Genomic DNA, 15,793 nt, shown 5'->3' on the forward strand with positions numbered 1-15,793 from the left:
CATAGGCTCTTGCTCATATGTTATTTCTTTAAATTCCTCTGTATCTGCCAATTCCTTTCTATATAATGACTCTGTATATTCCTTCCATCTTCTTTTAATGCTTCCTGGATCATTTAATATTCTGCCCAAAGCATCCAAAAACAACTACAGTATTCAAATCCAAGCACTACATACTATTTTAAAAGCAACACAACTTCTCACGTGTAATCACTATGAAAGCACCATTTTTGTTAGTGTTCTTTCCTTCAAACATACCAGGAGTCAAATAGTACTAACACAACTGAAAGTGAAAATCAGGTTTCATATGTCAAACAAGTAAGTGTAAGCTTTCATCAAGAGCTTTACCTACATAGTTACTAAGGAAAAGTGCATCAGAGTTGTGTATTTAAAACTTCAGAAAAATGACTAAAATCCAGCACCCCCATGTTGTGAAGGATATAGTTCCACTTAGAACGAAATGTAACTTTAATATCACTGCAAATGCATTAATGCAGTGACATCAAAAATGGAAAACTAGACTTCTCATTGCCTTGAGAAACAAGAGAATTTTGAAAGAAAGCCTAATTTTGGTGGCTATTTCCCTTTGTATAATTAAACAATCCATTTCTCTGAAAATGTTTTAGGAAAAACTTGCAGTTGGTAGTGTGGATGTTGTTTCACACACTTCTGACTTTCAGTCATCAAAGATCCCACTGTACCCTGTCAAAATGGTTGAAAGACGCTCGGAATTCATTCATCTGCTCCTGGGTGATGCCCTTGGCGTCCCGCGTGAGGATCTGGGTCTCCACCTCGTTGATGGTTCTGGCGATGGTTGTCAGCAGCAGCTCCCATCCGACACGAATGTGCTGCCCAGAAAAAGGAAACAGTCAGTCCAGCTCTGTGCGACCCAAGGGTTTGCCTCTTCATTCTCCCAAAGGAAGAACTCTCATGGAGAACAGCAAACAGTCCCTACCATACACTTCCCTTTGTTTTCAACTTCTACTTTGCCACAAAATTTGGTGGTAGGAAATACTCAGAATTTAAAGCAGCATTTTGACAGTCAAACTGGCAACCAGATTAGACACATAAAGTCTCATTTTCTATTTGCCAAGTAGCAGGTGAGACAGGGAAAATATTTACTGGCTGTCATGGAGATCAAACTGGGAAAACCTGGAGAAAAAACAATAGTTGAGAGGCTAGAGTTATAGGCTAAGCTCAGAACAGCTCAAAGATGAAGGGTATTGCCTGCCCCCAGCTCAGTTACCTACAGATATGCCTAAGAAAGCACAGGCAGGAAGTCCCATGTGCCTTTGGAAGGATGCACCTCCCCTATGCCCAGACCTCCTCCCAGCACTCCCAAAGGAGGGCAAAGAGTATCGCGGCGACAGCAGGGTAAAGTGGGCTGAGAATTCATGAATTCACAAGCCAGACACCCAGACACACAATGCAGTGGGAGGGAGGAGGCTGTTCAAAGGCTCACTTTCTTTTTGCTTAATTCTGTTATACATAAGGTCACCCTGAGTGTGAAACAACTCAGAGGATACAGGACTCACAAGAGTGATAATCCTAATAATAGTAGTGATGGTTGAGGTGGTGGTGGCAGTGAAGATGATGATGGTGATGGAGGTGATGGTGGCAATGGAAGTGAAGACGGTGGTGGTGATGGTAATAACAATAGTGATGGCAGTAATGATTGTGGTGAAGTGATGACAGTAATGGAAGTGATGGTGTGGTGGTTACGGTGATGATGGTGACGGTGGTGAGGATGCTGACGGCAGTAAGGATGATGGTAATGGTGGCGGCAATAGTGATGATGATAGTGTTGGTGACAGTGGTGGGTGATGGTGGTGGTGATGTTTGTGATGGTGGTGGTGATGGTGGTGGTAGTGGTGATAGTGGTTGTGGTGATGATGGTGGTGGTGATACTTATGACAGTAGTGATGGTGGTGGTGATGGTTGTGATGGTGGTGGTGGTGGTGATGGAGGTGGTGGTAGTGGTGATGATGGTGAAGATGAGGGTGGTGATGGTGATAGTGATGGTGGGTGTTGGTGCGAACTAGCATTTATCCAGTGCTTGATGAAGTACACAAAACTTTTTCACACACAGTAAAGAAAAAAGGTTCAAGAGCCCTACCTCCCACACTTTGTAGAACTTTACAGGAACAAACAGAAAATAGGTACAAAAACAGCAACAAACATAAACCTGAGTGGAAGGACACAGACACAGAAGCAGGCCCGCGTGGCCATGATACCTCCATGGTGTAGTTGGTGTGCTTGTTGTCGAACACCAGGGCCTCCTGGATGAGCTGGTGGTCACCCTCCAGCTTGTCCACATTATTCTTGTAGTTGATGATGTTGTGCTCGTACTGCTTCAGCTGGTTCATCTGGTCTTCCAGGGCTCCTGTGATCTGGATGGAGCTCCGGGCAATCTCCTGGTTAGATGAGAATGGGTAGAGGAGGGGGAAACTGAGTCAGTGAACCTGTACGATAACTACATGGGTGCCATCACTGCTTATGAGCTTCAGGGATGATATTGAGCCTGGATAGTAGCAAAATCAGTTGGTCCTTTTTGGTGGAGTGGGAACCAGAGGTCTGTCACTGCATGAAGCAGGGCTACCAGAACCTTCTCCTGGTGCTTGCACACTGACTGCCAGGGAAGGGCAGATTTCAGGCCCGGGGCTCCCACAAGGGGCTGTCCTACCTCCATTTTGTTCTGGATCCAGGGCCCGATGGCATTGGCCTGAGCAGCAAACTGGCGCCGTAAGCGCTCATTGGCGTGCTGCCGGGCCAGCTCCTCCTGCAGGGACTGGTCTCGAACTGGCACCAGCTGCTTCACCTGTGGGCCCAACAGCAGGGGTGAGACCACAGAAGGGGGAGACAGCCCCAGGGGAAGGGGGCAAAGAGGCAGTGGTGGGCTAGGAAGAGGAGAGGGAAGAGAGGGTAAAGGAGACAGGAAAACACAGAAAGGAGGGAGAACATGGAGGAGAAGTGAGAGAGAAGCACGGGGATGAGTGGAGAGCCCCACTTATGGAGCCGCTAGAGGAGATACATGTTTTCAGCACAAGGCTGCCCCTGCAGGGACCCCCCATTCTGGCTGCTCTTCACCCCTCATTCCAGAACATCTATCCCACTATCTGTGAGCACAGCACTCAGAGCACAAGAATCTCACTTCAAAATTCACCAATGGTCCCTACTCCAGAGGACAGAGGGCGAGCTGAGCAGGGACTGTTACCAAGTGTCCCCGAGCAGCTGGAGACCTGCTGGGCTAAAGGGCATGTGACAGTCTGTGCTAAAAGTCAGAAAACAGGGTAGAGCAGTTTGGCATCTCCCATGTATAGTTTTCTAAAAGATTTTCCATATTTAAAATGCATGCATATTTGGGGAATTGTTTGCCTTATCTTCCAAACATTATATAACAGAGGTCTGCTGGCCTAGTGGGTAAGGAGTTATGCTGCCAATCTGAAGGTGGGCGGTTCTAATTCTCCAGCTGCTTCAGAGGAGAAATCTTCTTCCTTACAATTTAGTCTCTGAAAACCTGCTGGAAGGTCAGCTACAGATTGGTTCCAACTCAATGGCACTTAACACTACCACCAACGAAAGTAAGCTGATTTGAGCAAACTTTGGCTTGGATTTCTAAACTAGCTTCTCTTAAAGTATTACCAGCATAAATCTGTTTTTGCTAACAATCTAAAGATTTTTCTCCCTTTAAGGAAAACCAACTCCACTTTCTTTGTAAAATGCAGAAATGATGGGAGGATAAAGATGTTGGAGATGAATGAAAAATCTTGGCTCTGATGCAGAATCGTTACTCAAATTCCCAAGGTCCCAATCTCCCAGGTGATAAGGAATTTCCCTCAGGGGAACGATGTAGGAAGCACCACACACCTGCTCACGATGGTGAAAACTCAGAAATGGGTACTGATAACTGCTGTCCTGGGCTATAAAATTCTGGCTTACATTCAATCACAGTCACAAACCAACTGCTATAAAGCCCATTATAGAAAAAACTCAAGATGATGGTTTATAAAATTACTATGTAATACATCTTTGAACATTATTACTCAACTCAATGCCATCCAGTCAGAACCAACTCATAGCTGGCCCTCCAGCAAGTTTTCAGAAACTGTAAATCTCATGGAAGGGGATTTTCCCTCTTTCTCCCACAAAATAGCTGGTGTATTCAAACTTCCTGTATTTTGGCTGGAAGCATAATTCCTTACCTATTAGACAATGTGTTATTATGCGGAAATGTTTCAGTGTATTTAAAAACACATTATATTGTTGTTATATTCCATCAAGTTGGAAGCAACTCATGGCTGACACTCCAGAGAGTTTTCAGAGGCTGGGAATGGCACAGAAGGAGACATTTTTCTCCCACGAAACTGCTGGTGGATTTGAACTGCAAGCCTTTGGGTTGGCAGTGTAACACTTTACCACTAAGATACAGTGCTCATAATACTATGTATGTATGTATGTGTATATATATATATATATATATATATATATATATACACATATAATTTAGAATATATTTATGTTTGGTTTATTTTTTACCATCTGCAGTGTTAGCCTAAAAGTTGGCATTTTTTAGACATTACATTAAGCCTTCTCTAGTCTCCAGCTACCTTAACTGCAGGCACAGGGTCTTACAAATTATCAAAAGCTGTGGAACTCAGATAAGAGAGAGAGAGAGTGCTCCCCATACTGAGCAGCAAGACTTGAGAGAGACTGGAGCAAGACCCTGGTGAGACTACAACAACCTGATGGTGATGTGGCATTGCTGTGGAAAACTGTTGCAAGGTTTGATTTGAGGCTTCTTGCATTTGTGCTGGCCACAGTTAAAGGTTTTGCTGTTCTTGCCAAATACTTAAAGAAGCTGACTTATAACTACTGAGGCAAACCTTGCTGGATGATTTGGATTTGACTGATGAACTGAAACTGGAGCCTGGACTATTTGAGGAACTGTGCCTTGGGACTGTTGGGCTAAAACTTGGGACTTGAATTGGGTGATACTCTTTGCCTCCCCTACTCTCCAACTTACTTCTGTAATAAACCTCATTCTCAGTACCACAGCTGTAATTCTGTGAGTCAACAACAAACAAATGAGCCTCTTGCTGTTGCTGTGGTCTTAGAGGCACCATGGGGCTGGGCTATGGGCTCTGTCTGCTTTCTGCTCTTGGGTGGTGAGGTATGGTGCTATTCTCACTCCCTATGGCCCAGAGAGACACTCATGGCCCTGTGCCCCCACATGCTATTTTCAGCTCTTCAGATACCATCTGATACTAGATGTAGACGGAATTGTTGTGACTTATATACAAACTCAACTTAAAGATAGACTCGGGAACAGAGCTCACAGGCCATGGTGTCACTGACCTGCAGGGTGAACAAAGTGGCCCCATCTAAGATGCCATGCTCCATATGCCCACCTTGTCCCACTTGGCCCTCAGCTCGTCCATGGTCACAGTGCTGTAGGGGTTGCTGGAGCTAATGCGGATGTTGTAGCTCTGAATGACCTTCTCCACCTCGTTCTGGATCGCCGAGATGGACTGCCTCTCGCCGTCTGCCTCTGGCAGCGTCGCCTTGAACTGCTCATGGGCTGTGATCAGACTCTAAACCGAGACATCGAGAGTGAAACAACAGCAAGTTAGTGCTCATGGTAAGTTCCTGTGTCCCCCAGAGACACCAATCAGACAACTGTACATTAGGGTTCATGGCGGATTCCCGTGTCCCCTAGTGACATTAGTCAGAGAGATGACCGTATGTTAGTGCTTGTAGCAGGTTCCTGTGTCCCCTCTGCACACAAGTGAAAAGAAATCTCTGAGAAGATGGTCAGGATGTTTTGCATGTTTTGATGTTGTGTTCAAAAGTCAAGTTCCTTGAAAACAGGAACAAGATTCACAATGAGTATTCAACAATCTGACACCTGCTTGATACTTGTATGCATGACTGATGGTTTGCTGTTAGAGGTACAAGACATGTCTGCCAGTTCGTCAAGTTGAAGGAGTGATATGCATGTTGCTATTTATTTTATAGGGGAGCTCTGACGGCCTTGTGTACTACTAACTCGAAGGCATGCAGTTTGAATCCACCAGTTGTTCCACAGGAAAAAGATGTGCAATCTTCTTCTGTGCGATTTTCTGCCTCTGAAAACCCCCTGAAGGTTCAGCTATGGGTTGGTTCCAGCTCAGTGGTGTTTAACAACAATATCTGTTAGGAAGTTCTGGTGGCCTCATGGGTACACAATTGCGATGCCAACCCCAAGGCGGGCAGCTCGACTCAACCAGTCACTTCACTGGGCAAAGATGGGCCCTCTTCCTGTGTGACGTACAGCCTCTAAAAACCCACTGAAGGGTCAACTATGAATCAGTTTCTATTCAATGGCACATAACAACAGCAACAGTATTAATTCAATTGATGGCTATTAACCTAGAGTCTGCGGAAGTAATTTCTTTTTAAAAAATATCTGCTTTCATTATTTATGATTCCCAGCTAATGTTAAAGTCTTACCCCCTACTCACAAGGAGCCTTGGTGGTGTGGTGGTGAAATGCTCAAATGCGAGCTGTAAGGTTTGTGATTCAAGTCCATCAGTTACTCTGTGAAATAAAGACGTGGCAGTCGAGGGAGAATTTATAACCCTGGAAACTCACTGGAACAGCCCTGCCCTGTCCAGTACAGTCCCGGCAAGTCAGAATCAACTCAACAGGAACAACGAGTTATATGCTAGCTCCATTGACCCACCAGCAGGTTTTCAGAGCAAACAGCACTGGCGGAGACTGTCTCCCTTTCTCCCATCTAACAGCTGGTGGATTCGAACCTCTTGCCTTTGAATTGGCAGCACAATGTCTTACCACCACTAGGCCACCAGAGTCTCCTTGTTGACTCAGGATTTGCCCGAATTGCTCTTCCCAATTACCAGTTACATGCTCATAAATTTAACAGAAAGAACATTTTCTGCCTTCATACTTGAGGAGATTAATGAAGCACAGCCAAGTCGTCAGAAATAAAAGGCTACAGAGACCTACAACTTGCCACAGGGCTCTGCGAAGCCTACATTTATCATCTATCAAGCCTGTACTGTGACCCTAACCTAACGTGGAAGACAGTACCCTCTGAGCTCAGCCCTCGCCGCCGTGTGGGTCACCTTCGGAGGGGAACACTCCCTTTAGGTGATATGACACACCAGCTGCCAATGGAGCTTTCTGGGAACAAAGGAACAAGTGTGAATCCTGCACAGCACTTACTAAAATTCATTCCAAAAACAAAAGAATAAGCCACAAGCTCTGCTTACAAAAGTGTGCAAGAAATGCCATCCGAAGCTCTTTGGGAACACAACTGCAGTGTTCACAGGACTCATTTGCTTCCTTTTGCCCACAGAAAGCCTTCAAGAGGTTAGGGACAAGCCCAAGGCTTTTTCACAAGAAGCATTCTAGGAACATTTATGCTTTTACATTTTGATAATATATATTTTACTGATTCTCACCACTGGGCTGACTGGTAGCATCATGAAGATGATGAAGAGACTGAGACTGTTAACAGCTTCAATTTGCTTGACTCTACAATCAACACCCTTGATACCAGCAGCCAGGAAATTAAAAGACAAATTGTACTGGGAAAGTCTGCTGTCAGAGACCTCTCCAGAGGAGCAACGACGCCAGTCTGGAGACTAAGGTGCACTTGATGCAGGCCATAGTCTTTGCCATTACTTGCTATGCATCAGAGAGCTGGACAATGACTAGGGACGGTAGAAGGAGAATTGATGCCTTTGAGCTGTTATACTAGGGAAGAGTACTGAATATACTATGGACTGCTAGGAGAATAAACAAGTTTGTCCTGGAGCGGGTAAAGCCAGGCTACTTCTTGGAGGCAAGAATTCTGAAACTTCGTCTGACATACTCTGGACATGTTGCAAGGAGGGACCAATCCTTGGAGAGGGATGTCATGGATGGATGGGAGGGTGGAGGGACAGTGCAGGAGAGGAAGACCCTCAATGAGATGGAATGATTCCATCACTGGAGTAATGGGGGTAGGTGTGTCAGAGACAATAAGATTGGCACAGGACAGAGCAGGTTTAGGGCTGTTGTACACAGGGTAGCTATAAGTTGCAGGCGACTTGATGGTACATAGCAACAACAACATCTTCATATTTTACTGAGGGGAAAAAAAGAATGAGATGTCTTTTGTTTATATGCTGTTGTTATGTGGAACTCTGGTGGCCTAGTGGTAAGGCGTTTCACTGCCAACTTCAAGGCACATGGTTCGAATCTACTAGCTGCTCTGTGGAAGAAAGATGAGCAATCTTCTCCAGTGTAATTTCTAGCCTCTGAAAATCTCCTGAAGGATCAGCAATGAGTCAGTTCCAACTTGAGTTGAAATGCGGTCACAAATATCACAGATAATATTTATCACACAATCATCAATAATTAACCAGATCCCAAGCATCAGAGAGTCTCTTTCTTACTCTGATCATTTATAAATCCCATCGGTGATTCCAGAAAAAATCTTCTAAGCAGGACTTTTGGATCAGTAGGAAGCAGAAGGTGGCGGGCTGTAAATTTTCTTATGTTTGACACACAACAAAAGATGCGGATCTTAATAAACAGTAAAATGTACATATTTTGTAAATAATTAATTCAACAACCAGAAAATTTACTGCTTTCCACAAATAACACCCAAAATGAGTGCCATGTATTTATCAATGATTGCTTGCTCTTTCCTAAAGAGACTCTTTTTAGATATATGCATCAGTCTGTGACTGGTGTCATTTTAGTTGCAGTAAATAGTAGGGAATACATTTTTTAAGTTAAGGTTCCAAAGGCCAATGCAGGCTTCCTAAAATCATATTTTTCTTAATGAAAAACAAATAAAATAGAACTGCAGGTGTCAGTGCAAGCTGCGCAGGGCTGAAGTTCCTTACCTGGATCTCCTCAATGCTGTGGACTATGAACATGTCCTGCAGGTCCTCCATCGCCCCCTCCATCCAGTTGTTGAAGGGAGCCGCTCTCTTGGCAAACTCCAGATGCAGCTGGTCAATGGTTTCTAGCAATTTCTCGGTTCTCTGAGGAGTAGTCAAAATGGAAATAAGTGTTACCACAAATAATAAGAATAATGTTTTTGGAAATGCAAATAAGTATTCCCGAACAGTAAACCATTACTGATGTTTTGTGAACCACAGCACTTTTATCATTTGCACATGCATACAAGATTAAAGCATCAGTAAATTATCAGGTAGAAGCCCTGATGTCTTGCACGAATCAGAGGATGTAGTAATAACACCCAGCATAACTTCATTTTTAGTACTTAAAGTACAATTTTGTTTCCCATGGATCCACAATCAACACCCACAGTAGCAGCAGTCACAAAATCAAGAGACACTGAGAAAATCTGCTGTCAATGACCTCTCCAAAGTGCTAAAGAGTAACAATCTGAGTTTAAAGACTAAGATACACTTGATCCAAGCCATTCTATTTTCAGTTGTTTCCTATGCATCTGAAAGCTGGACAATGGCTATAATCAAAGAACTGATGTCTTCGAGTTGTAGTGATGGAGAAGAGTACTGAGTATCTCACAGACTGCCAAACAAACAAGTCTTGAAGGAAGTGCAACCAGTATGCTCTTTAGAGGCAAAGACAGTGAAATTTCATCTCACATACACTGGGCAGAGCACCAGACTCACCAGCAAGTAGATTCCACCAAATATGATCTGATGTGTCACAGAACAGAACCAAGTGCTCAAGGTTGTCTTAGTCTTAATCCTTGAGGAAGGAGATCATCAGGCCTGTATTTCATGGCCTTGCCTGGTGGACTCTGATGGTCAGTGAAGGTTAATGGTCAAGGTCAACCACATGCCCTGCCCAGGGACTTGTGGTATTCTACCATATGCTATTGTTGTTGGTTGTTGTGTACCATACTGTACCATCAAATCGGATCTGATTGGTACAGGAAGAGACTGCCCCTCCATCTCCAGCAAAGCATCTGGTAGATTTGAACCTTGAGCCTTTGGGATTGCAGTGTAGCTTCTTGCCACTAGGACACCAGGGCTCTCTTTTACCATATACTTTTAAATATTGTTTTGAAAATTGAGAACCCACAGGGTATAGCACCTTTCATCTAAAGGTTTACCTCATAAAGGAAGTCTAAAAGAATCTGGTGTTCCTGAGTGGAGCAAAGAGTTCACAAACTCACTTGGTAAATGAAAGATCGAAGCCAGTTAGAGTCCATTACAGGGCTTGCAGGAAGAAAGGCCTCATGGGCTGTAACTCAAACCCCCACTGCCGTCAAGTCAGAACCGACACACAGCTGACCCTCCAGCTCAGAGACTGTAAACTGCACAAGAAGAGATTATCTTTCTCCCTCAAAGCAGCTGGTGGGTTCAAACTACACACCTTTGGGTTGGCAGCACAACTACTTACCACTAGACCACTACTTATGAAAACAAATCCCTGGAAACCCCACAGAGGGTGAAAGTGTTGGTAAATTTCTTGAATGGATATTTTCACAATAAAAAAGTAAATAAAAACAACAGGAAAAAGAAGAAAAAATTCCCAAGGAGCAGAGTTCTAGTCTCACATAAGGGGCCACTGTGGTCTGGAACCGCCCCTGCAGTGACCAGCATTGATGACAGACAATGCAGCGCCTTCCTCACTGTTTTAGGGGCTCTGGTAGTGCAATGGCTGAAACACTGCACCATTAACCAATAAGCTGGCCATCTCATTCTACCCACCCCTCCACTGGAGGTGAGGCCGTGTGCACCCATAAAGGTTCACTCTCCAAACTCACCGGGCTTCGTGTCAAGGACTCCTTCTTTACTCCAGTGTTGGCTGCACTTTCCTTATGCATATTTAACTTCAGATTTCCCTTGCTTTGGTCACAGCTCAGTATTCTTACAGAAACTCACTGGGATTGTGACTTGACACAAAATAGGTTTATACTATACTCTTAATGTCCTTGAACTTTTAAAAAAATCCCAAGTGTGTGTTACAGTTGGATAGATAAATTAAAGGACCAACTTTCTATTTCCTCTTCTTCCCCAATTTTCCTAGTTTCCTTAGAGCCTCCTTCCACTAGATAATCTGTGCGGTTTTACAAACATACTGCCAACAGAAGGGAATTCGGGGATGGATTGACACAATGATTTTACCAATGGGCTCTAGTGTGTCAGAGACGATGAGAGTGGCACAGGGCAGGGCAGGGTTCAGGTCAGCTGTTCACAGGGTCACCGTGAGTCATACTCAACAGCATCTAACAACAACAACACCACCACAGCGAGTAAGGAGTTGAGCTGTTAGCCCAAAGGTGATGCTTCTCTGGCCATTTGACTCCACTAGTGACTCCCTGGGAGAAAGATGGTCAATCTCTTCCTGTGAGAGTCATAGACTCAAAACCTGCTGGAGGTCAGGTTGTAAGTCAGTTCAGACACAACACCAAGGAGCGTCCTTTTCTAATGACTCAGAAGAACATAAACGTAATTGCTGTGTTGGGAACAATTCCCCTGCAGAGCTTCACATCAACAGGTGGCTCAGACCCACCTCCAGGGCCTCCCTCCTCTTCTGAGTCAGTGTCCCCAGTCTGTCCCACTGGTCACAGATCTTCTGGCACCGGTCATTGACATTCACGGCATCATGGTAGTCCAGTTCACTGGCAAGAGTGAAAATGGAGATTAACTTCTCAAGATGGCATGTGAAAGCATGGATCATGGTACAAAACAAACATAAATGCATATTTCCAAAGATGTGCTTGAGAGCCTCAGCATGGTGGCTGAGGGCTTTGCTAATCCTGATCACTGCAAAGATTCTTGCCGCCCTCTGGAAATTCTGAGGAGAAGCTATAAAAGCTCTTGCTAGCCCTGCAGCTGATAGGCAGAGAGAAAGGACCCGGCCCAGGCTAAGCCCTCGGCGCTCCAGCCCCATCAGCTGGGCCCCAAGAGAGCATTCTTCTTCAATGGCTATGCACCTGGGAAGGAACCCAATTCTTTGACCAGGAGGGCTGTCCTCTGGGCTGAGCTGTAGCAACAGTGACCAGAATTGAAGAATGAGCCAAGGGGAGGTGGTGGCATTTTCTTCCAGGGCCTTGTGTCCTCTGCACCTCCCAAAGGGCACAGGCTCTGCCATGGACCAGGGTGCCTGCCACATGCTGATGCCTCTACCTGGAGGGGGTTTCTAGGACAGAATCCCTCTTAGCTCTCAGACAATAGTGAATTTAATGTGATGCCAAAAAAGATAAAGAAGCTCTGATGGGAGTTCCGGTGGCCTAGTGGTAAAAAAGTTGCTTGAGAATCCCAGAGGCACAAGGTTCAACTTTATCAGCTGCTGTATGGGAGAAAGATGGGCAATCTCCTCCTGTGAGATTTAATGCCTCTGAAAACCTGCTAGAGGGTCCAACTTGATAGCACACAACAGGAACAACAAAGATAAAGGCAACATAAAGTGATTTCTCACAACTTACTTTCCATCATCAGGCCTGTCTACACATCTGGCTGTTGGGCGCCATCAGCCCGAGATTGACCAGCAGTCAGCTTAGTCTGCAAACTCCAATAAAACCTGCTGAGCTTCACTGCAGCCCTTGTGCAATGCATCCCCTCCCCAACCAGCCCCGCCAATAGCAGGCCCAGTGGCTGGGACTCAGATTCAGATGTCCCATGTGGAGAGAGAGCCTTCCATCACTCAAGTGACCTTCAAGTGTCTGTTCACCCTACAGGGGGTCTGGGGAGGGACAATGAAGCCAACACTGAAGTACATTTTTACTAGATATTTCACTGGGGTATTCCTATGGATAAAGCCCAAATCATCTACAGATTGAACCATCCTGTTAGTTCAAATTAAAAGCAAGACTCATTAAGCTTTAAAGGCACACTGAGGAAATTTCTTCAAAGACAGAACATTCAGGAAATGCCCTCCTAGACCACCAAACAGAGCGCTCTGGTAGCACAGTCCACAGGCATCTCTTATTCTAACCCAAAGCCCTCATGCTTCTGGAAGTTCGAATCCAACAGCGGCTCTGAGGGAGAAAGATGGGCAATCGCCTCCCATGCAATTTACAGCCTCCAAAACCAGGCCTAGTTGCTCGTGGGAATCAGAGAAGCAAGTGCCTGAACAGCACACATTTCTTCCCAGGCCTCATGTGTTACCTGTGAGCAGCTGCTGATCAGCAACCAAATAGCCAATATTAAAGCAGCATAAGAAACAGGACAATTCAGAGCCACAGAATCAGACAAGTCACCCGTGAGGACCTCCAACAATTCAACGCTGATGTCAGCAAAGCCAAAACTTCAGACACTATTAAAGGCTGAACCTGTTAGGGAAGGGCCTGTTCTCTCAACAGGGAGGAGCATGGGGTTTAGGTCTCAGGTGAGAAAGTCTTCTCTGTCTTGGTAAATTACCCACATGTGAAACACTCTAATCACCCAGCACAAAGATGAATGCATGTTAGGACAGAGGAAAGTAGAGAATGACAGTTTTGAGAGGTTTCATTTTTCAAAATGGTACCCAGGTCCTTAAAACTATTAGAAACACCACACTGGGGCCTCTGGTCCTCCAGGGGAGAAACCCTCAGTGGTGAAGCCTCTAGCGTGCGCAGCTGCCATCCAAGTGGATGGTCTGAACCTACGTACAGCTGGTGATCTACGCCCAGAAAACCAGCCTTCTGGAAACTACGGAGCACAGTTCTCGAATCCCCGCAGGTCAGCAGGCTTTCAACTGTCCTTCCTGAAGGGTGGCCAGGTGAGAGGCCGCATGGGACAGCAGGGACAGGGCCTTGGTCACTTCAGATGTGAAGCAGTACGAACTCTGCAGTGCGAGGCTGGCACTGCGCTCGCTCCTTCCAGAAAACAATCCATTCTTGGATAAAGAGAAGCAAGGTGCGCACAACTCTTTCTGGGAGGTGCGATAGTAATGCGCTCTTGGTTCTGAGTCTTGGGTCAGCAGCGTCATAGTGATTCCACCCATCGGGCTGGGTTAGGAAGCTGCCCGACAGCCCTCCTTCCAGGATTCATTTATTTCTCAAGCCCTGGAGCGGAGAGAGCTGTTGCTGAGTGAGAAAGAACTCGGTAAACACAAGTCAGCAAAGCTCAGCCAGCGTCAAGTCCACGCTGCCTTGAGAACATGTGTGTGCAGAGCTGGTGTGTCGTGCACCACCAAGTGGGAGTCAACTCGCAGCTGACACTCCAGCATGTTTTCAGAGGCTGTAAATCACACAGGAGGAGACACTCATCTGCTGGTGGTTTGAATCACATGCCTTTGAACGCTTTACCTCTAGCAGCCAGAGTATCTAATAAGGCAGAGTTGGGTTTTTTTAAAAAAAATGTTGTTGGCTTGTTTTGTTTGGGATTCCAATGGCTGTGTTTTGGGAAGCTAATCTCCATCCCTTTGCTCTGAGTTATCTATCTCTTGGGGATTCAAATACCAACCCCTGAGTTAGCAGAAGAGCAAGTTAATTGCGTATCCCACGGGGCTTAGTGATAAGGAGCTGCACCATCAACCTAAAGGCACATGGTTCAAATCCACCAGCTGCTCTATGGAAGAAAGATGGGCAAGCTCTTCCAGTATGATTTATAGCCTCTGAAAACCCTCCAGGGAGTCGACTATGAGTCAGTTCTGACTTGATGGCACATAACAGCAGCAGCAACGACCCTGCCAGCCAGCACAAACACAACAGCAAAGTCCACACTGGATTACATCTAGGGAAAGACAAGTCTCCTCACCTCCCAAGGAGGCCCTCCTGGTGGCCCTGAGTAGCATCTTGCATTGCACCCAGCTTGGTGAGGCTCGGGGAAGGAGGGCTCCGCTGCTAAGGTGATACCCCACCCTGCACTCAGCCTGGTCAGGCTTAGGGGAGGGGGGCTCCGCTGCTAAGGTGATACCCCACCCTGCACCCAGCTTGGTGAGGCTCGGGGAAGGAGGGCTCCACTGATAAGGTAATACTCCACCCTGCACCCAGCTTGGTGAGGCTTGGGGAAGGAGGGCTCCACTGACGAGGTGACACCCCAGCCTGGTCAGCCTTAGGGGAGGAGGGCTCTGCTGATGAGGTGACCCCAACTGCACCCAGCCTGGTCAGCCTTAGGGGAGGAGGGCTCCGCTGATGAGGTGACCCCAACTGCACTCAGCCTGGTCAGCCTTAGGGGAGGAGGGCTCCACTGATGAGGTGACCCCAACTGCACCCAGCCTGGTCAGGCTTAGGGTAGGAGGGCTCTGCTGATGAGGTTGCACTCCACCCTGCATCCAATTGGTCAGGTTTAGTGGAGGAGGGCTCTGATGATGAGGTGACACCCCGCACTGCACTGAGGAGGGCTCAGTGGACGGCCAGCAGCTGTGAGTGGATGGCACGTACTTGAGTTCCTGGGCGATGGCTGCGATCTGCTCCACGCGGTCCTGGTGGGCCGCCAGGTCGCTCTCGAAGGCCTCGTGCTTCCTCAGCAATGCCCGAACCTCGGTCAGTGACGCCGACTCATAGTCCTTCTGCAGCAGGATCTGCTCTTTGCCTGGAAAGGTTGAGCAAGGTTAGGAGGGCTCTGAGCTCGCCTGTGGCCTCTTAGTGGGCTTGGCTGTCCCCAAGAACAAGAGATGGGGAAAGGACGGGCAGGTCAAAGGGGCAGCCTGGAGCCCAGGCCACCGCTCTGAAAGTGACTCCCCAATTCCCTGCACCTCTGAGAAACCCCGGGCCTGGCGAAGGGAGGAAGGCTTGCCCAGGGCTTTCTGAAACACAAAGTGTGCACCTCACGCTTATAAACAAGAAGTATATCATCTTTAACATGATCTCAGGAAAGTCAGCAACCTGAAGCTTACAAAAGGTTCCTGAGACAGAGAGAAATACTCCTGTTCT

The 15,793-nt window shown here is 46.4% G+C and overlaps 1 protein-coding gene across 3 annotated transcripts in view; it reads right to left on the reverse strand.

The window, feature by feature from the left end:
- ACTN2 (actinin, alpha 2) overlaps window positions 1-15,793 on the reverse strand; it is a 92,954-nt gene that overhangs the window by 6,567 nt on the left and 70,594 nt on the right. For all 3 annotated transcript variants that reach the window (XM_006895371.1, XM_006895370.1, XM_006895372.1), the window contains 7 exons: window positions 15,302-15,452; window positions 11,506-11,614; window positions 8,895-9,035; window positions 5,406-5,588; window positions 2,681-2,815; window positions 2,232-2,411; window positions 699-845 (listed from right to left, as the gene is read on the reverse strand). In XM_006895371.1, coding sequence (XP_006895433.1) covers window positions 699-845; window positions 2,232-2,411; window positions 2,681-2,815; window positions 5,406-5,588; window positions 8,895-9,035; window positions 11,506-11,614; window positions 15,302-15,452 — 1,046 coding nt within the window. The remainder of the gene's footprint in view (window positions 1-698; window positions 846-2,231; window positions 2,412-2,680; window positions 2,816-5,405; window positions 5,589-8,894; window positions 9,036-11,505; window positions 11,615-15,301; window positions 15,453-15,793) is intronic.

Source organism: Elephantulus edwardii, unplaced genomic scaffold (genome assembly GCF_000299155.1).
Source record: "Elephantulus edwardii isolate Elephantulus edwardi_28Jun2011 unplaced genomic scaffold, EleEdw1.0 scaffold00166, whole genome shotgun sequence".
Classification (NCBI taxonomy): domain Eukaryota; kingdom Metazoa; phylum Chordata; class Mammalia; order Macroscelidea; family Macroscelididae; genus Elephantulus; species Elephantulus edwardii.